Raw genomic sequence first — 13669 nt, 5'->3', positions numbered from 1 at the left:
AAGACTAGCTATTTACAAAATGAAAAAAACCCCAAAAAACAAAACCCAACAATTTACAAAAGAAATTCTGTGATAATCTTTGCAAGCAACAGAGTCACATCTCCCAAACCCAGAAGTCCAATTCCAGCTGTATTTTCTTACGGAGCAGGACAGGATTTCAGCAGAAGCCCTTTTTTCCACTTAACATCATTCCTCTTCACCTTTTAAAACAATCTCAAGGGGAGGAAATTACATCAAAAGCTATAGCAGTAATTTTCCCTCCTGTTGCAAGCCCCGTGCAAAATCAGAGCGGCATACTGAGCAATAAACGCTCTGCTGTCAGACACTACCTAGGGACGCTATGGGCAACCCCACGTTGCTGCGTATCAGCCTCGGCAGCTTACAAAGACACCGTTATTTGTAGTAGCTTCTTTAAAATTTATTGAAGTGTTTACGAGCTACAGGAAACCCTGACACCACAGCACTTCCACCAGTCCACACAGTAACAGCGGAGCATCCACAAAACTCCATAACATACACTTACCTTAGGCTATTACCAGGCCTTAGGAACAACCACCCGTGGGTTTTTGGAAGTGCTTTTTTAGATTTCTGGGGTGTGCGCTCTCTTGTGCCTCAGACGGAGAAAGGATTCCCTTAACAGGCTAGATTTCCTTGCACAGATTCCAACGTACCTTCCTCTTCTTTCATTTTCTTCAGGTCATCCTCTCCTACCAAGGAGACTCGCTTGGGGGGCTTATCCATCTGCTGCTGCTTCACCTCAATTTCGAAATACTTTTGCCTCTCGCGGAAGGACCTCTGCTCAGGGCTGTGCAGTCCTCCGGGGCTGTGCGCTGCCACCTGCGAGAGCCACACCAGCACTGCCCACCCAGCAACCAAGCCAGACCTGCCTCCCACATTGCCCCGATGCCTGCCCACCCTGGCCATGTCCTCCGCACCCTCCTCCTCCTCCCCGGCCCTATGTGCCCACGCGCCGATCACGCACTACACCAACAGCCCCAAAAGCCCGAATCCTCTGCGAGTCCCCATCCCACTTCCCGATCCAGCCACCAGAACTCACCTCTGGAGCAGTTTTGGGATTCTCTGAGCTGGTCTGACCAGGCAATTCCTAAGAATAGAGAGAAACAGGCATGTTCTGAAAAGAAAGTTTTCTACCACCACTCTTGCCCTCCAGCCAAACGTCACCAATGACACAAAAACAGCAGCAGTTCCGGACACTAACTGATGGAAGAGTTCACAAAACTGTCCCAGAATTAACACAACACAAAGCCACTTCAGGCTTAGCTGTTTTGAGTAATAAGGATTTACCTTAAATTGAGGGCTAAACAGAAACAAATGGTGACAACTTTTAAAAGGGCAGAAAGTGAAAAACACAGGGAAATAGGTGAGGAACAGGAGCAGAGGGTTAGCTTAAGACGGAGGAGGCTTAGACTTCCTTTAAATCAAAGATGCAACTATCGAAAATTTACTCATAAGAGGTGGAGACACCGTCAGGAAAGAAAGAAATCCATATTTACCAGAATAAATAACAGAATATTGGATGAGCAGAACTACAGGGTGCAGAAAAAGAAACTGATCCACACGACCCATCTGTGAACTAGAAATCAGTAAGGGCAAAATGAGAACTGCCAAAGAGTTATTACAAATATGAAAGTTTTTTTAATTATACAAATGAAAAGGAACCACAAGAAGAGAGCAAGGAGACTACCTTCAACTTCAACTTTATTCATATGCACTTCAAAAAACTACCACGAAGTTTTAATTTTGTATAAGGAGCACAATAACAGAGAATGGAAGAACGAAAAAGAAAAAAAAGAAAAAAAGCTTCTAGCTAAGAAGCAAACGTCTAGAAATAGAAATTATTGCTCCTAACACAGAAGAAAACCTACGAGCTCAATACACTCACATGCTGGGACAAGATAATCACTGTTCCACAATTCTGAATGAAATGACTTGTGAAACCGCAAGTCTGACAAGCATGGATTTTTAATTTACTTGTTTAATTGGGTGGCAGCTCATGTCTAAAAAATAGCTAATATTTTCTTAAAAATCAAGAAGCTGGCAAAAATAATTTCAGCAGCAGAGCTATCAGCCTGTTCAGTTTCAACAGGACAAATATTCACAGATGAATGTAATTAAAACAAAAATAAATAGAAAAGATTAAAATGGAACAGGTGCAATGAAGATTAATCTAATGTCCTCCTTTGATAATAGATTTGTCTGAGACTTTCAAAGATCAGTTTTGTGACCAACCTTGCTTAACATTCTCTTTGCCCAATTTGACTCAAAATCAGGAAGGTGTGAATAAAATTTGTGAATGGCAAAGTCCAGAGCACAGATTCACAGAAATGCAGAGTTGTCCGAGACCTCTGCGAATTATTTCATTCATCCCACTCCACTGAATGGGGACAAGCACTGTCACAATTCAGAATAGTCTGGAATACCATCCTGGTAGGACGGGTTGATTTGAAGAAGATGAAAAGAATTTAATTTGAGAAATACAAGGTGATCTACTTCAGGGTCAGTAATTGTTTCTTAAACAGCGATACATCAGCTAGAGACTACAAAGCTGGAGAAACCATCGTGTACAAGACACAACCTGACTCATGAAATGTAGGTCAGTGGTGGGTCGCATGTGCCAACAGAGACGAGTCCCGCTTCCTTTTCATCCTGGACTGAGCTAGCGCCTTCCCTGAGCTTCTACCGACAGTCATCTAACTCCCAGTAAATCAGTCTATAAGGCTAAAATGGCCAAAAGTCAACCCTACCAACAGTAAGAAAGACTTGTGACCCACAATAATCATAGAATCATAGAATCTTCATGGTTGGAAAGGACCTTTGAGATCATCGAGTCCAACCATACACACACAAAAACCCCCAAACCCCTACAATCCCTGTCACTAGGAACATGCCCTGAAGAGCCACACCTAGACGTTTCTGAAATACCTCTAGGGATGGTGACTCTACCAAATCAGACCAGGATGAGGCCAGATGAGCACCAACGTAGGACAAGGTAGACAGTGAGGGGACAGGATTAGCTTAGATAAAGTTGCTGTCGCAAGTCACTGCAGAACAGCCATAGCTACAGTAGAATAGTATAGAATAGCCACAGCCCCCAGTATAGCACAATCATGAGAAAGGTGAGTGTGATCTACTGACTTGTAAGGAAAGGCACTGTCAATTAATATGAAAGGAAGAAAGGAAGAAAGAAACAATAAACAATACCACAGCAGAAAGAAATCTGTGAAATAGGATTTTTCATTTGCACCAAAGGTGCCGGCAAGAATTCAGACAGGGACAGGCGAAAAGCAGAGCAGTAAGACGATTAAGAGAACAGAGGGTCTTCCCAAACACGGGATGTCACAGGTGACAGTGTTTTGCTTCTTTAGTTCAGTAAATGAAGTGAAAGTATGACTGTTTATAACAGCAAGCTCCAGAGCTCTCGCATAGCTGGAGTGCTGCCGTGCACGGCCACAAGCTCTTCAGGAAGGACCGGTGCGGAGGAGAGCATGGGGGATGCCCCAGCAACATGCTGGACATGGGTCAGGACAAAGCCTTTGCAGAGCGAGGGCTGGCCCCATGCTGGGATGCTGGAGCGCATCCAGCAGGTCCAGGGAAGGAATCCTTCATCCTCCCTCTCTGTTCAGCACCCACAGGAGCAGTGTGCCCAGTCTGGGGCTCCCCAGCACAAGAATGCCGCTAACAAGCTGCGGCATGTCACGTGGAAGACCATCAAAATGGTCATGGGGCTGCAGGACATGACATTTGAAAATGGGCTCAGAAGACTGTGCTTGTTCAGCCTGGAAAAGAGGCGGCTCAGGAGAGGGGGATCTAATTCCTACATTCAGCTTGCTAGAGGCGGTTCCGGAGCATGAGGTCAGACTTCTCAGAGGTGCACAGCAAAAGGATGAGAGGCAACAGACACCAGTTGTGGTAAAAGAAATTCTGATAAAACATATAGAAAAAAAACCTCTTCACAGCAGAGACAGTCACACGCTGGAAGAGATTGCCCACAGTAACCTCAGAATCTCCATTTCTGGAAATTCAGAACTCAAGTGGACTGGGCCTGAGCAACCTCATACACCTTCAAAGGTTTCCTGTTCTGCGTGGAGGACCAAGGCAGATGACCTCCAGAGGCCTCCTCTAGCCTGAATGGTTCCATGATTCAAATACATGGAGGGGACAAGGAGTAGTTCCAATTAAGTTAAAGATCAAAATCTAATAAAAAATTCCTCAGAACAAGTTTAGCCTGGCCCTGGACTCTGGAAGTTCAGAGAGTTTCTTTATATCAGAACAGCATGGTTATACAACAGCATCCTAATGTTCAGGGAGAATAACAGTGACATGAAATTCAACGAGCTTTCAGGACTTGATGTGTTTATGGACAGGATTCTCCAGGGTGACCATCCGCAGCATGAACAGACTCCAACTTCCAAGGGACCTCAACATTTCCCTCCTTCACGACAGCTTTCTTCGGAGGAAACAAATGACTACCTCCTTCCTGTTGTCACACTTCCCTTGCTCACCTGCAATGCCCACCCTTCTGTTCGTCCCTCTGTTTGTGTAACATGCTCCCCAGCCACGCTGGTTACCTGTGTCTCAAGCAGAGGGTGTGACAAGGGCACTGCTGCAAAGGTCTTGTATGCTTGCTTGACGTTGATGGGGATCTCATCAGGAGAGGGTGGTGAAGGTGGCTTTTGCTACAGGGACAAAGACAGAAAGTAAAGATAACCACAGATGTTACAAAAAAAACAAAGATGGGGGAAACACAGCACAACTCTCAGCGTGCAAAGCCTGAAGAGTGGAATATATAAGGGACAGGTCCTGCAGCTTGGGCAGAAACACAAGCAGGGTATTGTATAAGTGCTATATACAGCAGCATGTGTCTCTCAGCCCCATTTTATCTCTTGGATGGTGGAGGAACGATCAGAATCACAGAATGGTGGGGTTGGCAGGGACCTCTGGAGATCATCTAGTCCACCCCCCCACCAGAGCAGGGTCACCCAGAGCAGGTTGGATGCGTCCAGGCGGGTTTGGGATGTCTCCAGAGACGGAGACTCCCCCACCTCTCTGGGCAGCCTGTGCCAGGGCTCTGCCACCCTCACAGCAAAGTTCCTCCTCATGTTGGGATGGAACTTCCCATGTTCTAGTTTGTGCCCGTTACCTCTTGTCCTGTCACTGGGCACCACTGAGAAGAGCCTGGCCCCATCCTCCTGACACCCACCCTTTCAGTATTTATAAGTGTTGATAAGGTCCCCCCTCGGTCGTCTTTTTTCCAGACTGAAGAGACCCAAATCCCTCAGCCTTTCTTCATCAGAGAGCTGTTCCATCCCCTCATCACCTTGGTAGCCCTTTGCTGTCCCCTCTCCAGCAGTTCCCTGTCCCTGTTGAACCGGGGAGCCCAGAACTGGACACAGCCCTCCAGCTGTGGCCTCCCCAGGGCAGAGCAGAGGGGGAGGATGACCTCCCTCCACCTGCTGGCCACACTCTTCTTGATGCAGCCCAGGATGCCATTGGCCTTCTTGGCCATGAGGGCACATTGCTGGCTCATGGTCATCCTGTTGTCCGCCAGGACTCCCAGGTCTCTTCCCACAGAGCTGCTCTCCAGCAGGTCACCCCCAACCTGTCCTGGTGCAGGGGGTTATTCCTCCCCAGGTGCAGCACCCTGCACTTGCCCGTGTTGAATTTCATAAGGTTCCTCTTTGCCCAACTCTCCAGCCCTTCCAGGTCTCTCTGGATGGTGGCACAGCCTTCTGCTGTGTCAGCCACCCCTCCCAGCTTTGTGTCATCAGCAAACTTGCTGAGGGTGCACTCTGTCCCCTCATCCAGGTCATTGATGAATACATTGAAGAGGACTGGACCCAGTACTGATCCCTGGGGAACACCACTTGTCACTGACCTCCAACTAGACCCTGTGCCCCTAATCACGACCGTCTGAGCTCTGTCTTTCAACCAGTTATCTATCCACCTTACTGTCCATTCATCTAGCCCACACTTCCTAAGCTTCCCTATGAGGATGCTGTGGGAGACCATGTCGAACACCTTGCTGAAGTCAAGGTAGACGACCTCCACTGCCCTCCCCTCATCTATCCATCCAGTCATGCCATCATAGAAGGCTATCAGATTAGTCAGACATGATTTCCCCTTGGCGAATCCATGTCGAGTACTTCTGATAGCTTTCTTTTCCTCCATATGCCTTGAGATGACGCCCAGAACGAGCTGTTCCATCATCTTTCCAGGGATGGAGGTAAGGCTGACTGGCCCGTAGTTCCCCGGCTCCTCCTCCTTGCCCTTTTTGAAGGCTGGAGTGACATTGGCTTTCCTCCAGTCCTCAGGCACCTCTCCTGTTCTCCAGGACCTTTCAAAGATGATGGAGAGCGGCCCAGCAATGACTTCCACCAGCTCCCTCAGCACCCTTGGGTGCATCCTATCGGGACCCGTGGATTTGTGGGTGTCTAATTGACCTAATTGATCTCTCACTTGATCCTCCTCAACCAAGGGGAAGTCTTCCTCTTTCCCTGTTACTTTCTCCAAAGTCTGGGACGGCTGAGGGCTGGGCTGAGCAGCAAAGACCGAAGCAAAGAACGCATTCAGTAACTCCGCCTTCTCCACATCCTCCGTCACCATGGCTCCTGTCTCATTTAACAGTGGGCCCACAACTTCTCTAGATTTCCTTTTGCCTTCAATATACTTGTAGAAGCCCTTCCTGTTGAGCTTGACATCCCTAGCCAGGTTTAATTCCAAGGAGGCCTTGGCTTTCCTCGTTTCATCCCTGCATGCTCTGGTGACATTCTTGTAATCTTCCTAAGCAGTTATTCCCTTCTTCCACTTATTGTAGACTTCCTTCTTCCTCTTGAGCTTTTTCAGAAGCTCCCTGCTCAGCCATGCAGGTCTCCTGCATCCCTTGCCCGATTTCCTGCTCTTAGGGATGCACCGATCCTGAGCTTAGAGGAAGTGGTCTTTGAATACCAACCATCTCTCTCGGGCCCCCTTGCCTTCCAGAGCCCTAGCCCACGGGATCTCTCCAAGCAGTTTCTTGAAGAGGTCGAAGTTAGCCCTCCCGAAGTCCAAGGCTGTAATTTTACTGCTTGTTGTTTTGTGCGTAGTACCCATGATCCTGAACTCTATCATTTCAGGATCACTACAGCCAAGGCTGCCCCCAACCTTAATGTCCTCCACCAGTCCCTCTGTGTTTGTCAGTACCAGGTCCAGGAGTGCTCCTCTCCTTGTTGGCTCCTGTACCACCTGTGTCAAGAAGTTGTCATCAATGCACTGGAGGGGCCTCCTGGACTGTGCGTGCCTGGCTGTGTGGTCTTCCCAGCAGATATCGGGGTGATTGAAGTCCCCCACGAGAGCCAAGGCCTGCGATTGCGAGGCTACCTTCAGCTGTCTGTAGAAAGCCTCATCAGCTTCCCCATCCTGATCAGGTGGACTGTAATAAACACCCACAACACTGTCCCTCATATTTGCCTGCCCCTTAATCCTTAACCACAAGCTCTCAACTCTCTCTTCATCCACCCCCAGGGAAAACTCGGTGCATTCCAAATGCTCTCTCACATAAAGAGCAACTCCACCACCTCGCCTCGCTGGCCTGTCTTTCCTGAAAAGGACGTAGCCATCCATGACAGCATTCCAGTCACGTGAGCTGTCCCACCATGTCTCAGTAACTGCAATGAGATCATGGCCCTGCAACCGCACACAGATCTCCAGCTCTTCCTGCTTATTGCCCATGCTGCGTGCATTGGTGTGTACGCATTTCAGAGAGGGAGTCGTGTGTGTAGTTTTGACCCTTGAGATGCGGTGTGCCTTCTGGTTTTCAGAAATACTGGCACACTGGCCCACGAGCAATGAGCAACTACGCCCTGGCACCTCACCAGTAAGCCCAGTACCGTCCCCTCCCCCCTTCAAATCTAATTTAAAGCCCTCAAAATGAGCCCTGAGAACTCTTGGCCTAGAACCCTTTCCCCCCTGCAATATAAGCTGTTCCCGCCTGTTACCAGCAGGCCAGGCATTTCGTAGATCAGGCCATGATCAAAGTACCCAAAGTCCTGCAGGCAGCACCAGGCTCGGAGCCAGGCATTGATCTGCTGACTCCTGCTATTTACCCCCTCGTCATTCCCCACGACTGGGGGGATAGACGAGAACACAACTTGTGCTCCCGATCCCTTGACCAGGCGTCCCAGGGTCTTGAAATCTTTCTTCATTGCCTTTGGACTTCTTTTCACTACCTCGTCGTTGCCTACCTGAAAGATCAAAAGCGGGTAACAACCTGAGGGCCGTACCAGGGAAGGAAGCATCCTCTTCACGTCCTTGACCCGGGCCACAGGGAGGCAGCAGACCTCCCTATGTACCGGGTCCGACCTGCATATTGGGCCCTCTGCTCCCTGCAGCAGCCAGTCACCTATGACAAGGACCCGTCTTTTCTTCTTTACCGCAGAGGTTTTGATGTGGGGGAGGTCTGACTAGACCTCACTGACACCTCCACGGTACGAGAACTATAGTGCTTGTCATCGTCCATGTTCCCTTGCAGAGCACTGTACCTGTTACACAATAGCACCTGGCAAGATGGGGTAGTCACCGGGCAGTCCCGAGTGCGGCGCCTGTTGCGCTGGGCAGGAGCTTCCTGCCATTGTGCCCTGTCCTCCAGGTTACCACCTTCAGTCGGGGGGAGAGAGGACAGGGAGTTCCCTGCCGCAGGGGTTCTGTCTGCCTGCTGTGTTTCTGTCGTGGGACGCAGGATTCTTCTCCAAGCATCTCTCTCCCTCTCACATTCCTTGAAGACCCTCAACCTGCTTACCTCCTCCCTGAGCTCCATGACTAATGGAGGAGATCCTCTACCGGAGCCCATCTCCCTCAGATGTGTCCATCACTGCCATCCGACACCGGCATAAGAGCAGGGCACACCCCGCAGCCTGATGTCTGTGTGGCCATGTTCCCACAGGAGCTCCGTCTGAGAGGCTGCATCAGAGCTGGTGGATGTGGAGCTCATGGATGCCATGGTCTTCTTGCGAGTAGATACCATCGCTTCCTGGCTGGGTTGGCAGTCTCTCAGTGCTCTCCTGCACGAACTGCCGTGCAAACTGCTATGACCGGGCTGGTGTGTCGATACTTCTGGTGGTACAGATCCTCACTGACTTGACCAGAATTTTGTGACTGAGGTCTTGGCCAAGGGGCCATATTGCTGTCACGGTCCTTAAGGACGTCCACCCAATTCAAGTAGCATCTGCCTACATGAATCAGTGGGCTTTTGGGGCTGGATAGGACAGCTATACAGTGGACTCTGACCCCTACTTGGGCGTGAATAAGCCACGTTTAGTTTATTAGAAAATTAAAGATAAGCTCTGGCCTTATCTGCCATTTCTGACTAAAGGGGCCTCCTTCATGGGATGGGATCTTAGTCTCATTTGGGTTTTGCGGTGACTATTGTAATTCTGTTTATAAAATGATGAGTGTGTACTTCTACATACTTCAAGGCTAATGGTCACAGTCTCCTAAACCAAAGTGGTAACCCATTCAGGCATCTGGCTTGAACAAAAAATTCAGACCTTTTTTTTTTTCTTGCTGCACTAACTCAGTTTCAGGTGTTTGTGGTTTTTCTTTGTCCTTGACTGAGGCTAAAGTATGTTGTGGATGATGTTCCCTTCTGCATGGGCTAAAGAACAGCACATCAATATCACAAGAGATTGTACAACATGTGAATCTTGGCCAATTACATGGATTATATACAGCTGTTTGTCTGCAGATCAGGTCTCTAATTTGGTATCCTGTCATACAAGCTTCGATAAAAAGAGAAGGGCTATATTGCAGGTATACAAGTCTTCTGTCATGACAAAGATCAAAATCCTTCTCTCCCATCAACATACAGCCCAGGGAACATGAATCTTTCAAAACCAATCATTTTGCAAATCATAAAACTTATTATCAGCAAGATGGCATTGGCTTTTGCTCCAAAACACAAGACGTTGATAGATAAAGGTTCTGAAAGATTTATGTCTCAACAGAACGTAACACCTCATAAATAAGGATCTAAAACTGTAACTGCTCTAGGGATTTCAGCCACAATACAGTTTCAACAATCCCAACTTCCTGAATGGGTCAGTGAAGACACAAGGCAGGCTGGTGAGGCTCATCTATGTTAGAAAAATGAACGGGATGCACTGACCATGACTCTACTTGGGAAGAGTACGGGTTCTTACCCAGACTGATGCATAAACAAGACCAGCCTTACCGATGGCACGTGATCTTTATACAAAATCAGCACTGGGAAGGAGTGTTCAGCCTACCCAGCAGAAAAAGTGGCACTATAGCAACCTAGGGCAGACAGACATAGCTTAGAAAGAAGGAACTGCAGGCCACTTACAGAGTTCTGGATATTGAAGCACAGCTCAGGTTGCTGGAAGGGATTGGGGCTGTCCCCGTCCTCCGAATTATGTGGGGCAGCATTTTGTCGCACTCGGGAAAGAGGCTGAATGACGCCTGGCTTGGTCTGCTTGTGTCAATACCACACAACAGGGGGAAAGGCAGAGGAAGAGAGGGAGAGGGAGAGAGAGAGAAGAGAAACGAGCAGTTAGGGCAGCAAGATATCTCTGCCATGCAAGTGAATAAGACAAATCCATGCACCTGAGCTCAATTCCGCAGCTGTGCTGCTGCCTCCAGCTACCAGACTGGGAGGTAGAGCTACTGAAGCAAACACCAAACAATGCCTCTGGCGCACGTGTTTTGGACAGGCAAAGAGATTCAGCCAAGTCATGGTCAGACAGGACCAATGGGTTACAGAGAAGGCCAGGACACAAGAACGAATTTGCCATACAAGTCGCAGCTGCAAGGGTCAGAGGAGTGCGGCATGAGTATGTCAAAGCTTGGAGAATGTAAGCATCATGAATGGAAGATGCAGCAGGGAAACATCAGCCAGGAACGGTACTGGCAAAAGCCGGGGATGAAAATGAAATGAGACCCAGCTAGGGCTCCAACTAGAAATGCAGACGTAAAAGCAGAGACAGGAGTCTGAGATTTGACCTTGATGCCATCACTGTTGGATGCTGTGTGGAAGTGAACAAAACCTCTAATACTAAAGAGAGCAGAAGCAGGAATCAAGTAAACCAGCAAAAACTACATGAGTGAAAGGTGCATGGGTAAGCAGGAATAAAACCTGCAAAACCAGTTGCATCAAGTTTTCAAATTGGCACTATTTAAGACGGCACATTTGAACAAACTTGAGGTACAGTGGAGGACTGAAGAAGACGGAGTAAGAGGCAACAGCGAGACTCGCAGGGCTGGAAGTGAGCACGCACAGAAGGAAGAGGCAAGCTCTATGCACTGGAGAATGCACAGGGACGTTACACTAAGGCCTCATGGCAGATGTACTTACTGATTTACTGTCATCCTGCGATGTGATGAAGTTAATGGAAGCCTGAAAACAGAAACACAGGTGTAAACTTGGAGTCCATACAGGGAGCCTTTAGTTTACCATTCCACATAAAAAGCAACACAAAACTCCCAACTCCAGCCCCTCCCCTGCCCCACTGCCTGCCCCGTACAGGGAAAAGCCCCCAAGTCCCATACTAATCCCCGCCATACCTTCTTCTTCGTGCCAGGTGCAGTCCAGAGCCCACCCACAAGAGCTTCTCCCAGTTCCTCTGCCATGTGTGAAGGCACTCCCAACTCTCTCTGCACATCTCCGGGCACTGACCCCCACCCTCACCCTCTCCACTGCAGCTCGGCTGGTCCTGGCCCTTTTTACATCCCCTGCCCTCTGCACTTGCTACTGAGCTTGAGCAAAGCCACCAGCACCACAGCTTCTCTGCCAGGAAGCGTTCACAGATGCCATCTCAGCAGTGGCTAGCAGGGAACAGCCTCTCGAGCCCGGGAGGCGGGGAGTGGGGAGGCAGCGGACGGGGTGAAGAGCAGCGGTGCCGGGCGGGAGCAGCACGGAGCAGCAGCGCACACCGCACACCCACAGGCACTTACAAAGCGGGTCTCCCTGCCTGGCAGGTGAGCAGGCCGAGGGGCTGCGGGCGTCTGGAGAGGGGCAACGCCAGGGAGGATCGTCAGGGGAGAGAATGGGAGAGAAAACGAAGAGACCGGGTTTTCCGCGTGAGAGGCTGAGAGGAGCACCTTTCCCAGCGCAGAGACAGCAGTCACCCAGGGGCAGTTACCTTGCTGCCTGCCACGGAGAAAGCCCCTCTGCCCTCCTCAGCACGCACAGACCCACCACGAACACCTCCTTCCTCCCCCCGTCTGCTTCCTCCCCCACCAGACGCCCACAGAACCCAGGGCCAGGCAAGACCACCGTGACACCAGCCTCAGCACAGAGGTTTCCACTTCCCTCAGTAAGTCTCCGAGAGCTCTGAAGTAAGCCTATAACTTCCGGCTGGACTACAAGATGTTAAAACCAAAGAATTTACATTAAAAATAGATGGCGGCAGAGAATTAGAGATGCAATTCTTTGGAACATCTACTTTGGAGCAACAACCTGAAGGCCAGGTCTGCTGAATCCCCACAAAATGTACAGGCCACAAGGCTAGTGATTGCCCCATGTCCTTCAGTATTATCTGTTGAACCTGTTCCGTTTTGTACATCATTCATTATCCAGAGAGAACTACGTTTACCAGATCCAGCCTTACCTGACATGCAGGAGGCTGCTGCGGAAGGCTCTGATCCCAAAAGTATTAAATTATGTAAATGTGACAGAAAGTTCACGTACAGAATGCAGGGTTGAGAATGCCACCAGCAAGACTAAAGGCTCAGCATCGTGACACCAAGGCATCTTCAAGAACAACTCCCAGAGTCACGAATTCGTAACAGCCATAGATCATGTAAGGAAAAAAGGCTTTCAAAATGACACACAGACTAGATCTCAGAAATGAAAGCAGTGAACAAACCTGCTGAAGACCTTAAAAGGCTAAAATAAAGGACAAAGTCATGAAATTGGCTATAAATGCTGTAAGAAATTAATAGGATCTTTCATGGCGTATGTGTCTCTGAACAGAGAGATAAAAGAGAAAAAACGAGAAAAAGAAGATTACTCAATATGTCGCTCAAGCTACAGAGAATTCATGATACAAAAGACCTGAATTGATCAAACAGACTACAAATTACACCAAGTGCTACGTAACAGGGAATTTGAGACATCCAACTTAAAATTGGAAAGGCAAATGTCTGCATCTGCAGAAATGCTCCTGTGGTGCTCTTAGCTCCACAGAATGCATTTGTGAGACCTTGGTAATTCTTCTCAGAGCCCCGGGAGAAGAGAACGAACAGTTTCACCTGGAAAGTTTCTGCTGTCAGCAATGACCGCTATGAGAAGACAAAGCTGTTGCTGTTGTCACAGGACTTGGATAATGACAAACCATTAGACCATTAGACAAACAATTTATCATTGAGCAAGTCCATCCCGAGCTAGAAGCACAGATGGCATTATGGCCAGAGGGTTGCTCGTGGCAAGGACACTGGCACTGAGCCTCCAATGCTAAGACACTGATAAACAAAAACATCAGGGGTGCTACTAAAGCTGCCTATGACGAATTGGAACAAGGGACATTCCATTCAAACACAAGTTTTTTTTAAAAAAAAATCACAATGAGAATAGTCAAATATTGGAGCTGGCATCTAGAAAGATGAAGACCTTCCATCTCTAGAGGTGTTCAAAATTTAACTGGACACGGTCTTGAGT

General features: G+C 48.7%; 1 protein-coding gene across 34 annotated transcripts in view; it reads right to left on the bottom strand.

Moving 5' to 3' along the window:
- Positions 1–13669, bottom strand: part of SCRIB (scribble planar cell polarity protein) — a 118084-nt gene that overhangs the window by 20416 nt on the left and 83999 nt on the right. For 15 of the 34 annotated variants that reach the window (XM_063327741.1, XM_063327749.1, XM_063327746.1 and 12 more), the window contains 6 exons: positions 11965–12015; positions 11366–11407; positions 10358–10486; positions 4590–4697; positions 1058–1105; positions 672–837 (listed from right to left, as the gene is read on the bottom strand). In XM_063327741.1, the coding sequence (XP_063183811.1) occupies positions 672–837; positions 1058–1105; positions 4590–4697; positions 10358–10486; positions 11366–11407; positions 11965–12015 (544 nt within the window). The remainder of the gene's footprint in view (positions 1–671; positions 838–1057; positions 1106–4589; positions 4698–10357; positions 10487–11365; positions 11408–11964; positions 12016–13669) is intronic. The other 19 variants (XM_063327744.1, XM_063327757.1, XM_063327762.1 and 16 more) reach the window with 5 other exon arrangements.

This window comes from Chroicocephalus ridibundus, chromosome 2 (genome assembly GCF_963924245.1).
Source record: "Chroicocephalus ridibundus chromosome 2, bChrRid1.1, whole genome shotgun sequence".
Taxonomy (NCBI): domain Eukaryota; kingdom Metazoa; phylum Chordata; class Aves; order Charadriiformes; family Laridae; genus Chroicocephalus; species Chroicocephalus ridibundus.
The sequence above is the reverse complement of the archived record's forward strand: the minus strand, read 5'-3'. Positions and strand labels throughout refer to the sequence as shown.